A 20410-nucleotide genomic window follows, 5' to 3' on the forward strand; every position below is an offset into this window, starting at 1 on the left:
CACCTTCTAGAGCGTGATTAAGAGGTATTTGGTTTTCAAGTCACCAAAGACATGTTTGCAGATGAGACAATCATTCACAGGCTTCCTAAAGTAGAGACTGAATGGCTAACCTGCTGTCGCTCACATTTTCTCACATGATCACATTGCACATATTTTAGGGTTCAGTGACCTATGAAGATGTAACTGTGATATTCACTCAAGAGGAGTGGGCACTATTGAATTCTTCAGAGAAGAAACTCTACAGAGATGTGATGTGTGAAAATTTGAGGAACTTTCTTTCAATAGGTAATTCTAATCGCCTTAATTTTTCAACTAGAAGAGAAATCATTTTTTGTTCACCATGTAGAAATGGCTATACTGTTCAGTGAGCAAGGTTTTATTGTGACTCATGAGGGATCAAGAATTCAATCTGTCTGTATAATTTCTAATACTTATTATATTTTGTAATTTTAGAAAAGATACAAGAACATTCCACCAAAGGGCAGCATATCTTGCATGGCAGTAAACAAAGGTGAGAGTTACATTTACAATAAAGCATGATGTACCACCAAAGAAGCTACTGTGTTTTCAAAAGTTTGTCTCTGTAATTTACTAAGATCAGGTGCCTGCATGGTGTCCCTGTATAAGGAGACTCATGGGTTCCAGTGTGATGTATGTGATGTACATGACTGAAGTTCCCATCTGAGTCACTAAGGACCATAATGGTGTTCTACATTATCTGTCTTTTCTCCACTTTATAGGAAAATCTTTCTGACATGTAAAAAGTAAATGGAAATTTTTAAAAGGGAGCAAAGTTGCTAAGTATTTATAAAATAGTACAGTTGGAACCAATAAGAATATCTTCAATGTATGACTATCAATATCTATATATATATTTTTAATAATTTTTATTTACTTTCTCTTGATGTCCTTGTTTTTCATTGTTGTTGTAGTTATTATTGTTATTGATGTAGTCATTGTTAGATAGGACAGTGAGAAATGGAGAGGGGAGGGAAAGACAGGGGGAGAGAAAGATAGATACCTGCAGACCTGCTTCACCACCTGTGAAGCAACCCCCTAGCAGGTTGGGTGACAGAGGCTCGAATCTGGATCCTTTCAAATATCTATATTTTTATGATACTTAGAGGTAGCCCTTCCAGAAAAGATCAATATTTTCAGTGAAAAGTATTTCAACACAAAGCCAAAAGTTGTTACTAACAAATAGAAGTTCAATTAATGCATGCAAAATACCTGTAATGATATTATATTTGGCATAATATCTTTATATGAAAGTATTTAGGTATTATTATGGGTTCTTATTTTTATTTATTTACTTATGTATTGGATAGAGACACCCAGAAATCAATAGGAATGGGGAGGTAGAAAGGGGAGAGATGACTCCTGCATTCCTACTACACCACTTGCAAAGCTTTCCGTCTGTAGGTGGGGATGGGCGCTTGAACCCTCTTCTTTGCTTGTTGTAGCGTGTGTGCCCAGGCAGATACACCACTGCCAAGCCCTTTTTACCATTTTTTTATCTTTTAACTTGAGATCTTTTTATTAGTTTTCAATATCTGTGATTTTTTTAAGTATGTTTTTTTTTTTACACATCGACTACACACATTTATATGTCATTATCATCTTGTCATTAATTATTATTTTTTAAGTTTTTAAAATTATTATTAGTGTTTTTTAATTTTTTATATTTATTTTCCCTTTTGTTGCCCTTGTTTTTTTAATTGTTGCTGTGGTTGTTATTGTTGTTATTATTGATGTCATCATTGTTAGATAGGACAGAGAGAAATGGAGAGAGGAGGGGAAGATATAGAGGGGGAGAGAAAGACACCTGCAGACTTGCTTCACCGCCTGTGAAGGGACTCCCCTGGAGGTGGGGAACTGGGGACTGGAACCGGGATCTTTACACCAGTCCTTGAGCTTCACTCTGCATGCGCTTAACCTGCTGCTACCGCCTGAGTCCCTAATTAGCATTTTATTATGTCACATAACTATCACTTTTTTTCTTATCTATATGTGCATTCTTTAAAAAATTTATTTATTGGGGGATTGATATTTTACAGTTGACTGGAAACACAATAGTTTGTACATGCATAACATTTCCAGTTTTCCACATAACAATACATCCCCCACTAGGTCTCCTGCCTCAGTATGTTTTTTAAAATACTTAATTATTATCCCTTTTGTTGTCCTTGTTTTTTATTGTTGTTGTAGTTATTATTGTTATTGTTATTGATGTTGTCATTTTTGTATAGGACAGAGACAAATGGAAAAAGAAGGGGGAAGACAGAGAGGGGGAGAGAAAGATAGACACCTACAGACCTGTTTTACTGCCTGTGAAGCGTCTCCTTGCAGGTGGGGAGCCAGGGGCTCAAACCAGGATCCTTACAGTTTGTGCCACCTGTGCTTAACCCACTGCGCTAATAGGCGACTCCCTCAGTATATGTTTTAGTTAAATCTATTTCTAATGTCTGATTTTGTGGCTTATTAAGTAAAATAATGTCCTGCATTTTGATAATCAATTACATTGTTATTCACTAAAATGTCATTAATTAATTGTTAATTATTTTACAGTAATACAACAGTAAACATCTCTGAGGGCAAAGACAGTCAGAATGCTGGAATATCTCAAGAATATGAAGTATACAGCAAATTATTCACTTATCCTATTCATCTACAAAAACACGTAAGAATTCACAGTGGAGAGAAACCCTATGAGTGTAAACAATGTAATGGAACATTCAAGAGATCCAGTCATCTTTGGAAACATGAAATAACTGACAGTGGAGAGAAACCCTATGAGTGTAAACAATGTAGTAAAACATTCAGTCAAGCTGGTCATTTTCATATACATGAACGAACTCACTGTGGAGAGAAACCCTATGAATGTAAGCAATGTAGTAAAACATTCAGTTGTTCCAGTCATCTTCAGAGACACGAAAGAATTGACAGTGGAGAGAAACCCTATGAATGTAAAGAGTGTAGTGAAACATTCAGTGATTCCAGTCGTCGTCGGAGACATGAAAGAATTCGTAGTGGAGAGAAACCCTATGAATGTAAACTATATAGTAAAACGTTCAGTTGTTCCAGTCATCTTCAGAGACATGAAAGAATTCACAGTGGAGAGAAACCCTATGAATGTAAACTATGTAGTAAAAAATTCACTTATGCCAGTAATCTTTGGGCACATGAAAGAACACACAGTGGAGAGAAAACCTATGAATGCAAACAGTGTAGTAAAACATTCAGTCATTCCAGTAGTCTTGGGAGACATGAAAGAATTCATAGTGGAGAGAAACCCTATGAATGTAAACTGTGTAGTAAAACATTCAGTTGTTCCAGTAGTCTTTGGGCACATGAAAGAATTCACAGTGGAGAGAAACCCTACGAATGTAAACAATGTAGTAAAGCATTCAGTGATTGCAATATTCTTCGGAGACACGAAAGAATTCACAGTGGAGAGAAACCCTATGAATGTAAACAATGTAGTAAAACATTCAGTTGTTCCAGTCATCTTCAGAGACATGAAAGAATTCACAGTGGAGAGAAACCCTATGAATGTAAACTATGTAGGAAAACATTCACTTATGCCAGTAATCTTTGGGCACATGAAAGAACTCACACTGGAGAGAAACCCTATGAATGCAAACAGTGTAGTAAAACATTCGGTCATTCCAGTAGTCTTCGGAGACATGAAAGAATTCACAGTGGAGAGAAACCCTATGAATGTAAACTGTGTAGTAAAACATTCAGTTGTTCCAGTAGTCTTTGGGCACATGAAAGAATTCACAGTGGAGAGAAACCCTACGAATGTAAACAGTGTAGTAAAACATTTGGGCATTCCAGTCATCTTCTGAGACATGAAAGAATTCACAGGGGAGAGAAACCCTATGAATGTAAACAATGTAGTAAAGCATTCAGTTATTCCAGTAGTCTTCGGGCACATGAAAGAATTCACAGTGGAGAGAAACCCTATGAATGTAAACAATGTAGTAAAACATACAGTTTTTCCAGTAGTCTTTGGGCACATGAAAGAATTCACAGTGGAGAGAAACCCTATGAATGTAAACAATGTAGTAAAACATTCAGGCATTCCAGCCATCTTCGGAAACATGAAAGAATTCACAGGGGAGAGAAACCCTATGAATATAAACAATGTAGTAAACATTGTAGTAAAACAATTGTAGTATAAACAATGTAGTAAAACATTCGCGCAGTCTGGTGGTCATCAGAGACATGAAAGAATTCACAGTGGAGAGAAACCCTATGAATGTAAACAATGTAGTAAAATACTCAGTTATTGCAGTAGTCTTCAGTAACAATAACAATAAAAATATAATAAAAATGGGGAAAACAAAAAATGAAAATAAAAACAAAAATATAATGAGAAAGAGACAAAAACCTTTATTTTGGTTCATTACTCATGAAGTTTTCCCTTTTGCAGTTAGGGAGCATGGGCTTGAATTTAGCATTCTGTTTTTTTTAATATCCTTACTAATTTATTTTTTGATAGAGAAATTTGGAGAGAAGATAGAGTGGGGGAGAGAGACCTGAAGCCCTGATTCACCATAAGTTTCCCCCTGTGGAAAAGCCTCATGTGTGTGTGGAGCAGGGTCTTGAGCCCAAGACCTTAGCTCTGTAATTTGCTTAACCAGGTGTGCCACCACCTGGCCCCACATTCTGTTTATAATGAGATGCCTGGACTTTAAAGAGAGAGAAGTTAATTGATTCCAGCTTCTGTGTCTCAAAAAGAATTTTGGTCCATTTGCTCAAAGGTCCATGATAGAGGGAAGATGACCAGAGGGCTCTGGAGTCCAACTCCATCAGGACCTAGAGAGAGAAAAGCATAAAGGAAGAGCATTTGGATATAGTCATAGGTGTAGGTGTGGCTTGGAGAGAAAGAGAAGGGCTGGGGAGACAGCATAATGGTTATGGAAAAAGACCTTCATGCCTGAGGCACCAGAGGTCCCAGGTTCAAGTCTAAGCTGAGAAGTGCTCTGGAGATTTTAAAAAAAAAAAAAAGAATAAGAGTGATTCAGGAGGTAGCATAGTGGATAGGCATTGACTCTCAAGTATGAGGTCCTGAATTCAATCCCTGGCAGCACATGTACCAGAGTGATGTGTGTTTCTCCTGTCTTCATGAATAAAATTTTTAAAAAGAAATAAGAAAAAAATAGGTCGTCTTGTGGAATGGAAAATAAGATGGGACCATGAGGAGAAAAATGGATAATACAGACAGTTGTAGAAATAATAATAACTCATCTGTAACCTTGTGAGAAGTGCTGTCAATTCCAGTGGAGGGAATGGGGACAGAACTCAGGGAGCAATGTGAAATACCCTACTATAATTTTATAAATCAATATTAAAATTGAAAAAATAATAAGTAATAAAATTGAAAAATATTTCAGGAGAAAAATGAAAAGAGGGAAGTTACAGATATATATCTTGGGAGTGGGAGAAGGAGTGATATAGAAATAAACATTTGTAGGAGTCGTGTGGTAGCACACCGTGTTAAGTGCACATGGCACAAAGCGCATCACTGGAGTAAGGATCCTAGTTTGAGCTCCCAGCTCCACACCTACAAGGGGCAGTCACAAGCATTGAAGCAGTTCTGTAGGTGTCTATCTCTCCCCCTCTGTCTTCCACTCCTCACCATTTCTCCGTCCTATCCAACAACAATGACATTCTTGTCACACATTTCTAAGTGTCTGCCACATTATTGAGAAGCACTCAAAAGTTGAAATATTTAAAATGCTAAAAGATAGGGCAGAAGATAGATAGCATAAAGGTTATGCAAAGACACTCATGCCTGAGGCTCCAAAGCCCCAGGTTCAATCCCCCCACCACTAGAAGCCAGAGATAAACAGTGCTCTTGTTGAAAAATAAAACTAAAAAGATCAGTACTTCTAGCCATTATGTTGAATCCTTAAAGAAATACAGATTGGAATGTCATGTTATCCAGCAATTCCACTAGGAGGCGTAGACCCAAAAGATGGAACAGCACTGGTTCAAAGGGATATGCATAACCCCATGGTTACAGTGGTCATATTTCATAATATCAAAAACCTAGAAACAAACAAAATGCCCTTTGACAGACGACTGGGAAAAAATGTAATGGGGCTCATAATAGAGTATTATTCAGCAATAAAACATGATATTGTGTCCACTGGGATGAAGTGGATAGAACTGGAGATTTTATTTAGCGAAGCAAGTAAGGTGAACAACTTCAGAATGGTTTCACTCATATGTGGAATAGAGAGACTTGAGAATACAAATGTGAATAAAAGTCAACCTATATTTAAGAATCGGAGAGCTGTAGTTGTTATCTATGCGGGGTCCTGCACACGCTGTTGGGCAGCAGGCTCACGTTGTATCCAAATACCTCCTCCGTATAAAACAGGTAGGTGCACAGGTAAGGTCAAGACAAATTATGTCCTCAGGTTAACAAAGCTAGTTCAAGCAGAGTTCTGGTGTGGATGGGTCCTGGGTCTGGTCCTGATCTGTTCTGCTTCTGTTCCAAGTAGCTGGTTCCTTTCTGAGTCTGGTCCCAGAATCTGCAGACACCTCCCTGAACTTTGGTGTGCTGATTGCCACGGGATATGCCGGATGGGGGCTTCTGAACTTATAGGGTAGCAGGCAGTTCAAAAGTTGCCATCCATGTCCAAATGTCCGTGGCTTTTATCCCTGAGCTAGGCTGGGGTGGGGCTTAGGTCATTTCCAGCCAATGAGAATTGGGGTCTTCCTGACATGTAGGTCTAACTTTATCAGGTGATACAGATGTAGGGCCTGTCCTGCACAGGACTTTATCTTATGCTGGTGTAAGGGGCATTCAGAGTACTCGGGCCTCATTGAGCTTGCCCTGCACAAGACTTTATCTTATGCTGGCCTGCAGGAGCATTTCAAAGAACTATGGGGGCCACATAAGGCTTGCTCTGCACTGGACTTTATCTTACGCCTGTGCAGGGCCATTTCAGGGCGTTTATCTTGCATAGGACTTATCTATGCAGGCCTGCAGGACTTGAGGGCCAAGGTTCTAAGTTTTATCTTTCAATTTGTCACTTTTCTTCTAGCATTTGCCCTTCTGTAGCCAGTCAACAGCGTCAGGTTGTGCCTGATGTAAAGTTTCGAGACCTCCTTTGAATCTGGAGAGGTGGCAGTCGTTGACTATGTGGGTCATAGTCTGTCTGTAGCCGCAGGGGCAGTTCGGGTCGTCTCTGGCTCCCCAGTGATGGAACATGGCGCACCGGCCATGGCCTGTTCAATAGCGATTGAGGAGGGCCCAATCATATATCTTAGCACTTTACTTTTAACAATGTTTCATCACTCAAGCATTTTAACATTTCAAACTCAAAATAATATTCTCACACTGGAATATTCACTTTAACAAACACTCTAAACTGAAACAACTTATCCTCATTTTTCCAGCCTATTTAAACATTTCACACTCAGACGAATACTTTCACACTTAATATTCTCACACTTCTTATATATGTCTTAAGTACATACTTATTGTTTCATGTACTTATTATTTCAAGTACATTTGTTTCATGTACACACTTTAGTATTCTTAGTTCATATACCTTATAGATTATTATTATTCTAGTCTAAGTTTGGACATAAATCACAGCACTAGATTCACACTCCTTATACATTAATATTCTATTCTATGTTTGGGTATAAGTTATGAAATGTTTGTTCAGGAATCCAAGGTCTCAGCCCTTGTGTTGAAGGGGTCGTGTTTTCTTTATCTGGTATATGTAAGGGACACTTAACTGAATGCTTGAATATTCTTGTTTGTGACTTTCCATCCCCTTGGTCTTGAGGGCCTAGAAGGCCCGAAAGGTCCAGTGGTCTAGGGGAGCTAGAGAGAAAACTGGGGCATCCCATATACCATCTCACTGTGCCTGCACTTACCTGAGGTGCAACGTTTTATGTCGCCTCCAATAACTGAGCTATGTATTGGTGAATACATTCCTCAATAAGAGGTTTTAAGATCATACAAGCTGCATGTGGTTCTAAAGTTTACGGCTGATAGGCCGTGTCTGGTGGGGAGTGTCAAGAATACCAGTCTTCTTTCAGGAATGTGAATGTGCCCTCTGGTTGCCTAAGTAACATTTATAAAATAAGGAATACTGTGTATATGATCCTTTACCTGTGTAACAGGCTCACAATCCTGCTTCCCAGGTTGCTGTCTGTAGTAGAGGGAACCTGTGTACATGTTTCTTAGGATTTAATGGGTCATGCCCTATCAGATGGTGTGCTAGAGTGACCAACTAGTCTTCATCTTCTGGCCCTGGGTTTGAGTAAGTTTTCAAAAACATAATACTGTATATGTACAAAATTGGCAACGAATTTCCTTAGGAAAAATGTTTCTACAGAGTCTAGATTGGACATTGTATATATGAAACAAAACAGTAAGGCTTCAAAATGCATTTTGTAACAATTATAGAAAAACCAAATTGATTACTCTGTGTTTCCAGATCACACTTCCACCCGGAGTCCCACGGATGTTCGTTCATGCCATGTCTTCCAGATCTGATAGACATAGTCACAGCAACAGTGGCACACTGGAATGCAAACTCTGACTGTCAGTGCTAGAATAACAATTACAAGGTGATCCAAAAGATCTGTTTCAACCAATACCACCAATCACAAATATGTATACACAGAAAATCAAGTTGCACAGCTTGGGCCAGAATATCCCCAAATGAGCATCTCTTAATAGCTGTATTAGTGGATTAGTGTATAAAGGTGTTGGGTTGTAATACTCCCACAGTTTCATGTGCATCATGGATCTTTGCCTTGAGCAACTGTTCTTGTTTCTCTATTTTCCACTTATGTATACTTTTTAACTGTTTCTCTTTCCTTGTGGCCATACACAATATTTCATTAGCAGTTTTAATTAAATGGTAATTTTCACAGTCTAATTCCAAGTCTAATAGTTTGGTGGTATCAAAATAATGCTTCTCTTCATAGTGTAGAGTGGTGATCAGGGTGGTATTATGCACTGTGGCCTCTGAAGAATTGGTCAGTATATAACACCCCTTTGTCAAAGTATAAATAATGCTTACTTCTTCCAAGGATATTTTATTCAAATAAGTGCACACTAGTTGAGTAGGCACAGCTGTACATACTAAAAAGGTGCAATCACCCAATTTTTAAGCATTTTTGGCACTAGTGCCTTTGCTAAATTTGTGGTTGCCAATTTTACCTCGGGGAGGCCTTTATGTGTAAATAAGTTTGCTCTTCATTGCAGGCACTCCTCCACAGGTATATATATTGATGTGTTAGTAGTATTCAGATCTGTCCACAAGAAATGGTTCACAGGTATAACCCATTCAATACTCCAGGGTTGAGGAACAGCCTGGGTGTGATCGGCTACATAAGTATTATCCAAGAATATTTGCAGCAAACTTGGTTTCCATATTCCATCTTCACACCAAGATTCACCCTTGGGGTTCAGTCTAGTTTGAAATTCTCTAGTGCTTCTCCCAGTTCCAGTGGTAAAGAAAGTATTTAGTTGTCTTTCTAGCTCCTGGAGTGTAGAAGTGTACATCTGACACATCACTACATTGTGATTCTCCCCTATCAATGACAGTGTCCTATTGTATTCTTGTTGGTAAGTCTCCTCCACTGCCTTCATCTCAGTCTGCATGGTATTGATAATTATATGCATAGGATCCAATGCTTTAGATAATGCAAGGATGCCTCTGACTGAGTCCTTATTCAGTCTCTCCAAATTAGCTATGTCTGCTCTAAGGGGCTGCATTAGGGTGGCTGCCATACCAACTCCCAATATGCCTCCAACTATTGTTCTAGTCATAAATGCTCCTGCTGCTAGGAACAGTAAAGGTTTCCGCATTCTGCCACCTCCCTCCTGCTCCATTGCTTGAAGCTGTGGTCTATTTATATAATCATTGTTTTGTCTGAGACCTGCCCTGCCTGTAGGGTATTGATTTAATCCCTACTGATTAGATGGAAGCTTGCTACATACATGCTCTTTTTTTTGTCTCCACCACCTATCCTACACATGTCCTTTTCTGGCCTGGCAATTCCGCTCTGGAAGGTATAAAGACAGTTCTTTTCTGACCAATAATGGCAGAATTACATTGCGTTCCCTCTCAACCAAAAGTTCCTGGTTCCCTCATTGCTGAGTAAGCAGCAGCCTAGGTTGGTTCTGGCGCAGTTCTCTCCAACCCAGAGAGCATGTGTCCGGGAAGAAACACCCTCAGGCTAGCTAGCCTCGTAATTTGAAGTCCAAAGTCTGCCTCTTTAAGAGGTATTACATGTGATATTATGGTGTCCAAAGCTCGTCTTAATGAGAGATAGTATATAATAGAAATAATATGGTAGTCTTGTATGTTGTATCTCATGGACTCCTTTCATGGTAAGTTTCCATGATTTACACCCTGTAGTGTTTTATGATCTACCTCCTTAATGTGATATCTAGGTCTGACTGAGCTATGATCTAGATCACATCCTGCTACTATGAATTTAGTAATGGCTAACACTGGTGTCTGATACTGTCTACTTTTCCATCCTGTGAAATTAAATGCTTGCCTTATATGGATGGAGTTATCTGGGAGAGTGAAATGTCTTTCCTGAATTATATGGTCCCTTCTGTGGTATTAATATCCCATGGTATTGGGAATTCGAACCTGTCAGCATTAATTCCACAATCACAACCCTCAATCATAGTATAGGAGGGTATACACCTTCTGGTAGAGGTATGGGTGTTATGAATCTGAAGATGATCTATAAAGGAAAATATCAAATTGTAGGCTGTACTTTTGCTATCTTGTACAAGTCCTACAGAAATTCCTTATATGTATGAATTGATTGTGTTGGCACCCCAGGAGACATTATATTAATGTAATATATTGGGTGTTCAAAAAACTAATGGTATAGGTTTACCTATCATAGGCCAGAGGTTGTCAGATAGATAGTATAGGTGTAGTGTGATGGAGGTGTTATGTAGGTTTGCTAACTTGTTAGTTTTCTTAAAGTTACTTAATAGAGATCTCGTGGTGATATTTATATCTCCAGTATGATTATAATAATTAATTGCCTTTCCCTTATGGTTATGTGGCCAGTAATTTAAGAGCCATAAGGGTTTCTCTCTCTTGCCTTTATGGTACCCTGGTACAACACAACAAGTGTGGGTAGCTCCCTGTGGTGAACAATACAACTTAGATTTCTTAGGGGCATTGGATTGCCATGGTTGTGGCCCAATATCTGTTAAGACTAATGGCATCCGATAAGGATGTACACCTAGAGTCATGATTTTCATCCACTGTTCCCATGAGGGCCAGTTCTCCAGGGAAGTATTCACAGAAGGCGATACCTCATTATTATAATACCCTAAGTGTCCAAAAAATGGTAGGTTGGGAAATTCCGCTACACACAGCCATAGAGTACTATCACTTGAATTCCATAAGAACTCATCCTCACTCTGTATGTTGTCCTTTAAAGTCTTGGGGCATAAATTTCCACATGGAATGGTAGGGCTGTAACTCATCTTTTAACCAGTTTAGGCTTTACTTATTCCCCTTTATTACATGCAGTCCAACTCATTGAATTGCATGGATCTACAGATTCAGGGGCAGTGACTGATTCACTAAATTCATAATCCTTCCCTTGCATTGCTTCTGCAGACCCATTGTAAGTTATCCTGTTGTCATCATCCCAAGCATTTTTGACAACCATGGAGAAGAATGCTCTTCATAGCATCATGTTCGTAGACATATCAAAAGATGGAAAGTGAAAACTGCTTGAAACACATCTCCTGTTAGTAGCTTAAATGCCATCTGATGTATGTAGCTAGGTGGCCTCCAGTGTGTGGAGTATATTACCATGGTATCTGTCTTATTGGTCCAAACTTCTGAGAAATGAGATTTCAGTGGATTTTTCTCAGACCTGTTAGTATTACCTGAGTCATTAGTTACCAGCATATATATCTTATTAGGATATAAGGGGCTACCTTAGCTCTGTACTGATCACATCCTGGATTTCAGATGTATGTGAGACTAAATATTTCTGCCAAAATGATTGTATGATAGGAACAATGTTAGTATATAGGGTCTTATCAGTCCAACAGAGAGGGATATTCCTCTCAGGGTCCACTTCCTTTGGTGTCCATGCCTTCAGTGGCTCTGTAGTTGGCAGTTCTGGTATAGTGGGTTTGGGTTTCGCAGGAGTGCTGGTAGTACCGGAGACACTACTGTCGTCACTGATAGTAGTGCCATCTGCCTGAGTGCTAGTGATGATGCCAAGAATGTGGTCAATGCACCGAGTGTCATACTTGGGGTGTGTGTAACACTGGGTGTAGTAAGCTCAGGCATTGTGAGCAGTAAGGTGTGCATGGGGGGGGTTAAGGTATCTCACTGGTCCACTAGAGATGACTTTCATTTTCCCAGTGCAATGAGGAGGAGAGTCAATAAGTCCCCACATCAGTCCCTTCAGGCACTGTCTTTGCTCCTCGGAAAAGTGTGCCTCAGTCCAGCAGATGGTGTAATTAGCTAGCAGGACTCCTAGTCTCCTGTTCCCTGTGATATTGCTCTGGTTGCAAGTATAAATTGGCGCAGGCACCACTATGCAAGGTGCTTGACGCAGTACCAGCTTCACAGGAAGTTCAGCATGACAGGACTCTCCAGGCCAAACTGAAACCATCTCGCCTTTTGCCATGATTAAGCTCTGTGTGGTCTTAGTAATATTTACCTATGGCTAGAGCCTGACCAAATGACAAAAATAATGACAAAACCTTTACTTTACTCTGTAAGATTGATCATAATGGAGCAAGCAATAGCAGTAATGCAGTATTTTTCATGAGGCCCCAATAGGAAAAAATATTTTCCCCTTTATCTACACCACTTCCTTTAGTGTTCCCCCTACAATATAGAAAAAGATTGGTGGTTCCCACAGTGGACGGGCCACCTTACTTAACATAATTAATGGAAAGTTATGGTACCTGCCTAGATACAACGGGCCTTTTAATCTACCAGCCACCGCTATGCTCCTACCTCCTTATACAAGAATAGTACACAAGAACCTAAGTTACACAGTGAGTATACACAGAAGATGGGTTCTAGCTAGAGAGTTTAACTTGGAACAAAACAAAACTCAATTGAATAGTGGAACAGATTTTGTGAAAAATGGGCTGCTCAATTTGTTTAAGGCCCCTAGAAACATAATAAACTTGAACTTTCAGTAAACCATTGTCTTCTGATACATATGGCCAAGAGAATGGCATAAAAAGTAGAATATTAATCTTAATAGGACATTTGCCTAGCACACAGACACAGGAAAAACAAAAGACACAGAAATGGTGATGTGATCTCTAGGGCAGAAAGTGCCCCTGGAATGTAAATGTTCCACAAAGCAGGAGGTGTTCCCTACCTGTGCTGTTCTTACTTGGTGATTTTTGTTTCAATAATCAAAGCCTTGGTGATTTTTGTTTTAATAATCAATACCTTGGTGATTTTTGTTTGAATGATCTAAGCCTTATGAGACTATAAAAAGAAAATTCTGCTTAAGTAAGACAGATGTCTGCTTGAGCTTGATTCAGCATCAACTCACTCGTCTCTCATTCTTTATTCTTCGCCGATGCCCCTCGTCCTTCAGGCTAACCCTAATAACCTGCTGGGGCTGGCTCCCGGCGATAAATACTCTGACAGATAGCTGCAATCTCATGCACAATAGGGCCTCCTAGGTAAAGAACAAACACAATAACAACTAACACTAGAATGTACCTTGTGCACATGCTCTTTTGCTATTTGGTCCAGTTAGCTCAACCTTAAGTCACCCTTGTCCTTGGTAATCCAAGCAGTGTTCTCTTGACCTTCTGTGACAATCTCAGCCTTTGCCAGTGATTGTGTTTTCTTTTCACTGTACAGACAAGTGTCTGATCTCATTAGTTGATGGTCTGGAATGTTCACATATTCTAAAATAGGTACTTATCTGATTGCCTCTCAAACAGGGGAGTCCCTATAGAGTCTAGGCCTGTTGTTTAACTCAGAAGATCCCTTTACTATTCCTTCCTCAAGATCTTTATATTCACTGTTCGTTAATTTAGCTTTAATGAGCCCATTCCATCTCTCTACATAATCTGCTTCTATTGGGTTGTAAGCCATTTGGAATTCCCATATGATACTTAAGTTCTGTGCCCATTGTTGGATCATGTTTCCAGTAAAGTGTGTTCCTTGAGATCAAGGAGCTAACTGTATGACAATTGGAATACCATATACTAATATCCAATTGCATAAAGTAAAAATAGTCAGATTTTGGGAGGGGCTGTTGCCACTTCTTGCTAATCCTAGACCTGTTCATACATCCACTATTGTATAAGCATATCTGTCCCCTGTACTGTTTTAGGGGTCCTAAAAATCTGTTTGTAGGGTATGGTTAAAATGTAATTTTATTTCAGTCAGTCCTGGGTATCTATGAGAAAATCTACTTTGTTCATTTGGACAATTCTTTTTTTTTTTTTTGTAATTTTATTTATTTATCTTCCCTTTTGTTGCCCTTTTTTTTATTTTTATTGTTGTTGTAGTTGATGTCGTCGTTGTTGGATAGGACAGAGAGAAATGGAGAGAGGAGGGGAAGACAGAGAAGAGGAGAGAAAGAAAGACACCTGCAGATCTGCTTCACTGCCTGTGAAGCGACTCCCCTGCAGGTGGTGAGCCAGGGGCTCGAACCGGGATCGTCATGCCGGTCCTTGCGCTTAGCGCCATCTGCGCTTAACCCACTGCGCTACCGCCTGGCTCCCCATTTGGACAATTCTTACAGGACCTACCAGCTTCCTTTACCATGTGCCAAGTGACTTTAGCATTCCTTTCTTTAAACCACTGTGTGTTCCAAGATTCCCGGGATGCCCTAAAAACTCATGCACTTCTAAGATTTCCTCTAGTGTGATGGGTCTAATCTGGGAGTCCCTTTTTAACTTTAATTTTGTTCCTGTGTTTTCTGTCATTCTCCATCCCCTGTCTATTTTTCCTATAAGAGCTGCTAATTTATCAACCTCATTATTATATTTAGTCTGTAAAGATTCATCTTTCTTATGAGCATCTACATGGTATACCTGAATTTTGATCTGTCTCCCAATCTGGTGTAGCTCGTTCCATGCTTCCTTACTCCAAATCGCCTTTCCATTGATTTTCCAATCTGTATGTTCCCATTTTCCTGACCATAAGACTATCTCTTTGACTACACACCATGAGTCAGGGAACAAATGTAGATCCTGTCTCTCCTTCAAAGACTTTCTGGCAGCTAAAAGAGCTGCTATAACTTTTGTATGCTGTGTGCAGTGGGACGTGCCTTGATCAATAATGATCATGTTATCGGATGGTCGCAGTGCTGCGCCTTTCCATCTTACCACGTTATTTTGGGTGGTAGTGGAACCATCAGTGAACCAGAGAGGGGGAGTATTGCCCTGGTCCCCATCGTTCAATAGGTACCTGTTTCTGGGGAGGGGAGGTGTGTGTGTGGGAGGAATATACCCGCCCTCAGAGCTTGTTGTAACACCTCCTCAGACACCATGGGTACCATCTGTGGAGGTTAGAAATCAACTGTTACTTCTTAAAGACTTTTAGCAAGAAACCAACTATTAATTCTTAGAGACTGTTACACTGAAACCAACGGTTCCTTGTCACAGCCTTTAAACTGAAACAAACTGCTCTTGTTCCCTGTTTTATAAAAAACGGAGCAAGAATGTTGTGATCATCAGTGCAGACTCTCCCCTTGTGTGGACAGGTGTCAGCAGCAACAAGCTTAAGCTTGCGAATAAAGGCTCTTGCTCTTGCATGTAATTATGGTCTTCCTTGTGTGAGATCCGGACTCTGTGCACAACACCATCCTCTTCGCTACCAGGGATACCCCAGGAAGAAACTGGACAGATACCATTTCCATTGAAGTACTTTTCCATCCATTGGCAGTGCAGTCCATGCTTCTGCCGGTGCCTTGACCCAATCTAATATGGGCATGGTAGTTTGGAGTACTACCGGATTATTCCTCAAAATAGACTGGCACGTTCTCAAAGCTTCATAGACTGTCCATACATACTTTTCAAACAAGGAAAATTTGTTCTCTGACCATGGGAATCTTTTACAATAAAATCCTACGGGAGTTAGCCTGCTCTGTTCCCTAACAAATTTATTCCAGTTTCCCCAGCTGAGTTTATAGAATACATCAGTGACTACTGTTTGACCTTTTTAAATATCAGTGAGCTCCTTATATTATATAACTCTCTTCTTAACTATGCCAAAGGCTTCTTTTTGTGGTTCTCCGCATTCAAAATCTTCAGTTTTCATAGTTATGTCATATAAAGGTTTAAGCACCATTTGTAAGTGTGATATATAGTTCCTCCAATACATGAATGTACCTACTATAGCTTGCTGGGTTTGAGACTTATTCTGTGGTGTTCGTAGGGCTTTAGTTTTGTCTATTACAGCCTCGGGAATTTTAGCCACCTGTGCGAAACCCACTTCACTACCAACCGACTCCCTCAGTATATGTTTTAGTCAAATCTATTTCTAATGTCTGATTTTGAAGCTTATTAAGTAAAATAATGTCCTCTATTTTGATAATCAATTACAGTGTTATTCATTAAAATGTCATTAATTACTTGTTAATTATTTTACAGTAATACAACAGTAAACATCTCTGAGGCAAAGACAGTCAGAATGCTGGAATATCTCAAGAATGTGAAGTATAAAAGAAACTCAGCATTATCTGAAATCTATAGCACCGGTGACACCTGGTGGAAAAAGTGTGTATGTGTGTGTGTGTGTGTGTGTGTGTAGTATTATACCTATTTTAATTTTTCATGTATAATTAGAATAAATTTTATAGACTCATGAGAACAGAAGTTTTTTTTTAAATTGCTGAATACCTACTTTATTTTTTTAATTTCTTTATTGGGAGATGAATGTTTTACAGTCGACAGTAAAAAAAAAAGAAAAAAAAAGAATGTGAAGTATACAGAAAATTATTCACTTATCCTATTCACCTTCAAAAACACGTAAGAATTCACAGTGGAGAGAAACCCTATGAATATAAACAATGTAATGGAACATTCAAGAGACCCAGTCATCTTTGGAAACATGAAAAAACTGACAGTGGAGAGAAACCCTATGAGTGTAAACAATGTAGTAAAACATTCAGTCAAGCTAGTCATTTTCATATACATGAAAGAATTCACAGTGGAGAGAAACCCTATGAATGTAAACAATGTAGTAAAACATTCAGTTCTTCCAGTAGTCTTCGGGCACATGAAAGAATTCACAGTGGATTGAAACCCAATGAATGTAAACAATGTAGTAAAACATTCAGTGATTCCAGTAGTCTTCAGAGACATGAAAGAATTCACAGTGGAGAGAAACTCTATGAATGTAAATTGTGTAGTAAAACATTCTGTTGGCCCAGTAATCTTCGGGCACATGAAAGAATTCACAGTGGAGAGAAACCCTATGCATGCAAACAATGTAGTAAAACATTCAGATCTTCCAGTAGTTTTTGGGCATATAAAAGAATTCACAGTGGAAAGAAACCCTATGAATGTAAATAGTGTAGTAAAACATTCAGTGATTACTGTACTATCGGGTACAAGAAAGTATTCACAGTGGAGAGAAACCCTATGACTGTAAACAGTGTAGTAAAACATTCAGTGATTCCAGTAGTCTTCAGAGATGTAATAATCCACAGTGGAGAGAAACCCTATGAATGCCAAAAGTGTAGAAAACATTCCAGCATTATTGGGCACATGAAAGTATTCACAGTGGAGAGAAACCCTATGACTGTAAACAGTGTATTAAAACATTCAGTGATTCCAGTAGTCTTCAGAGATATGAAAGAATTCACAGTGGAGAGAAACCCTATGAATGCAAACAGTGTAGTAAAACATTCCGTGATTCCAGTACTCTTTGGGCACATGAAAGAATTCACAGTGGAGAGAAACCCTATGAATGTAAACAGTGTAGTAAAACATTCAGTGATTCCAGTAGTCTTCAGACACATGAAATAATTCACAGTGGAGAGAAACCCTATGAATGTAAATTGTGTAGTAAAACATTCAGGCAATCCAGTAGTCTTCAAGCACATGAAAGAATTCACAGTGGAGAGAAACCCTATGAATGTAAATTTTGTAGTAAAACATTCAGTTCTTCCAGTAGTCTTCGGGCACATGAAATAATTCACAGTGGAGAGAAACCCTATTAATGTAAACAGTGTAGTAAAACATTCAGTGATTCCAGTAGTCTTCAGAGACATGAAAGAATTCACAGTGGAGAGAAACCCTATGAATGTAATTGTGTAGTAAAACATTCTGTTGGCCCAGTACTCTTCGAACACATGAAAGAATTCATAGTGGAGTGAAACCCTATGAATGTAAACAATGTAGTAAAACATTCAATTCTTCCAGTAGTCTTCGGGCACATGAAAGAATTCACAGTGGAGAGAAACCCTATGAATGTAAACAGTGTAGTAAAGCATTCAGTGATTCCAGTAGTCTTCAGAGACATGAAAGAATTCACAGTGGAGAGAAACTCTATGAATGTAAATTGTGTAGTAAAACATTCAGGCAATGCAGTAGTCTTCAGGCACATGAAAGAATTCACAGTGGAGTGAAACCCTATGAATGGAAACAATGTAATAAAACAATCAGTTCTTCCAGTAGTCTTCAGGCACATGAATGAATTCACACTGGAGAGAAGCCCTATGAATGTAAACAGTGTAGTAACAAAAAGTGATTCTTTAGTCTTCAGAGACATGAAAGAATTTACAGTTTAGAATAACCCTGTAATTGTACATTGTGTAGTAAAACATTCAGTCATTCCAGTAGTCTTCAGAGACATGAAAGAATTCACAGTGGAGAGAAACCCTATGAATGTAAACAGTGTAGTAAAACATTCTGTTATTCCTGTAGTCTTCAGAGACATGAAAGAATTCACAGTGGAGAGAAACCCTATGAATAGAAACAGTGTAGTAAAACAATCAGTTCTTCCAGTAGTCTTCGGGCACAAAAAAAATTCACAGTGGAAACACTATGAATGTAAATTGTATAGTAAAACATTCAGTGATTCCAGTAGTCTTCAGAGACATGAAAGAATTCTCAGTGGAGAGAAAGCCTATGAATGTAAACTGTGTAGTAAAACATTCAATCCTTCCAGTAGTCTTCAGAGACATGAAAGAATTCACAGTGGAGAGAAACTGTATGAATGTAAATTGTATAGTAAAACATTCTGTTGGCCCAGTAGTCTTCAGACACATGAAAGAATTCACAGTGGAGAGAAACCCTATGAATGTAAACAGTGTAGTAAAACATTCCGTTATTCCTATAGTCTTCAGAGACAAGAAAGAATTCACAGTGGAGAGAAACCCTATGAATGCAAACAGTGTAGTAAAACATTCAGTGATTTCAGTACTCTTCAGGCACATGAAAGAATTCACAGTGGAGAGAAACCCTGTGAATGTAAGCAATGTAGTAAAACATTCAGTGATTCCTGTACACTTCAGGCACATGAAAGAATTCACAGTGGAGAGAAACCCTATGAATGTAAACAGTGTAGTAGAACATTCAGTGATTCCAGTAGTCTTCAGAGACATGAAAAAATTCACAGTGGAGAGAAACCGTATGAATGTAAATTGTGTAGTAAAACATTCAGGCAATCCAGTAGTCTTCAGGCACATGAAAGAATTCACATAGGAGAGAAACCCTATGAATGCAAACAGTGTAGTAAAACATTCAGTGATTCCAGTACTCTTAGGGCACATGAAAGAATTCACAGTGGAGAGAAACCCTGTGAATGTAAGCAATGTAGTAAAACATTCAGTTCTTCCAGTAGTCTTCGGGCACATGAAAGAATTCACAGTGGAGAGAAACCCTATGAATGTAAACAGTGTACTACAACATTCAGTGATTCCAGTAATCTTCAGAGACATGAAAGAATTCACAGTGGAGAGAAACCCTATGAATGTAAATTGTGTAGTAAAATATTCAGGCAATCCAGTAGTCTTCAGGCACATGAAAGAATTCACAGTGGAGAGAAACCCTATGAATGCAAACAGTGTAGTAAAACATTCAGTCATTCCAGTAGTCTTCTGAGACATGAAAGAATTCACAGTGGAGAGAAAACCTATGGATGTAAACAATGTAGTAAAACACAGTTTTTCCAGTAGTCTTTGGGCACATGAAAGAATTCACAGTGGAGAGAAAACCTATGGATGTAAACAATGTAGTAAAAACATTTGGGTAATCTAGTTACCTTTGGAGACATGAAAGAATTCACATGGGAGAGAAACCCTATTAATATAAAGAATGTAGTAAAATATTCTGGTGGTCTTCACAGATATGAAAGTATTCACAGTGGAAAGAAACCCTATGAATGCAGTGTAGTAAAACATTCAGTTGTTGCCGTAGTCTTCA

General features: G+C 38.9%; 1 protein-coding gene and 1 long non-coding RNA gene across 2 annotated transcripts in view; both read left to right on the plus strand.

Moving 5' to 3' along the window:
* Positions 1 to 6291, plus strand: part of LOC103127923 (zinc finger protein 345-like) — a 250307-nt gene extending 244016 nt beyond the window's left edge. Inside the window, exons 3-5 of the mRNA XM_060204986.1 lie at positions 159 to 285; positions 454 to 511; positions 2569 to 6291. Of these exons, the coding sequence (XP_060060969.1) occupies positions 159 to 285; positions 454 to 511; positions 2569 to 4186 (1803 nt within the window). The 3' untranslated portion in view covers positions 4187 to 6291. The remainder of the gene's footprint in view (positions 1 to 158; positions 286 to 453; positions 512 to 2568) is intronic.
* LOC132542440 (uncharacterized) overlaps positions 1 to 20410 on the plus strand; it is a 220512-nt gene that overhangs the window by 76116 nt on the left and 123986 nt on the right. The gene's annotated exons all lie outside the window — the stretch shown is intronic.

The sequence above is a fragment of the Erinaceus europaeus genome, chromosome 13 (assembly GCF_950295315.1).
Source record: "Erinaceus europaeus chromosome 13, mEriEur2.1, whole genome shotgun sequence".
Lineage (NCBI taxonomy): Eukaryota > Metazoa > Chordata > Mammalia > Eulipotyphla > Erinaceidae > Erinaceus > Erinaceus europaeus.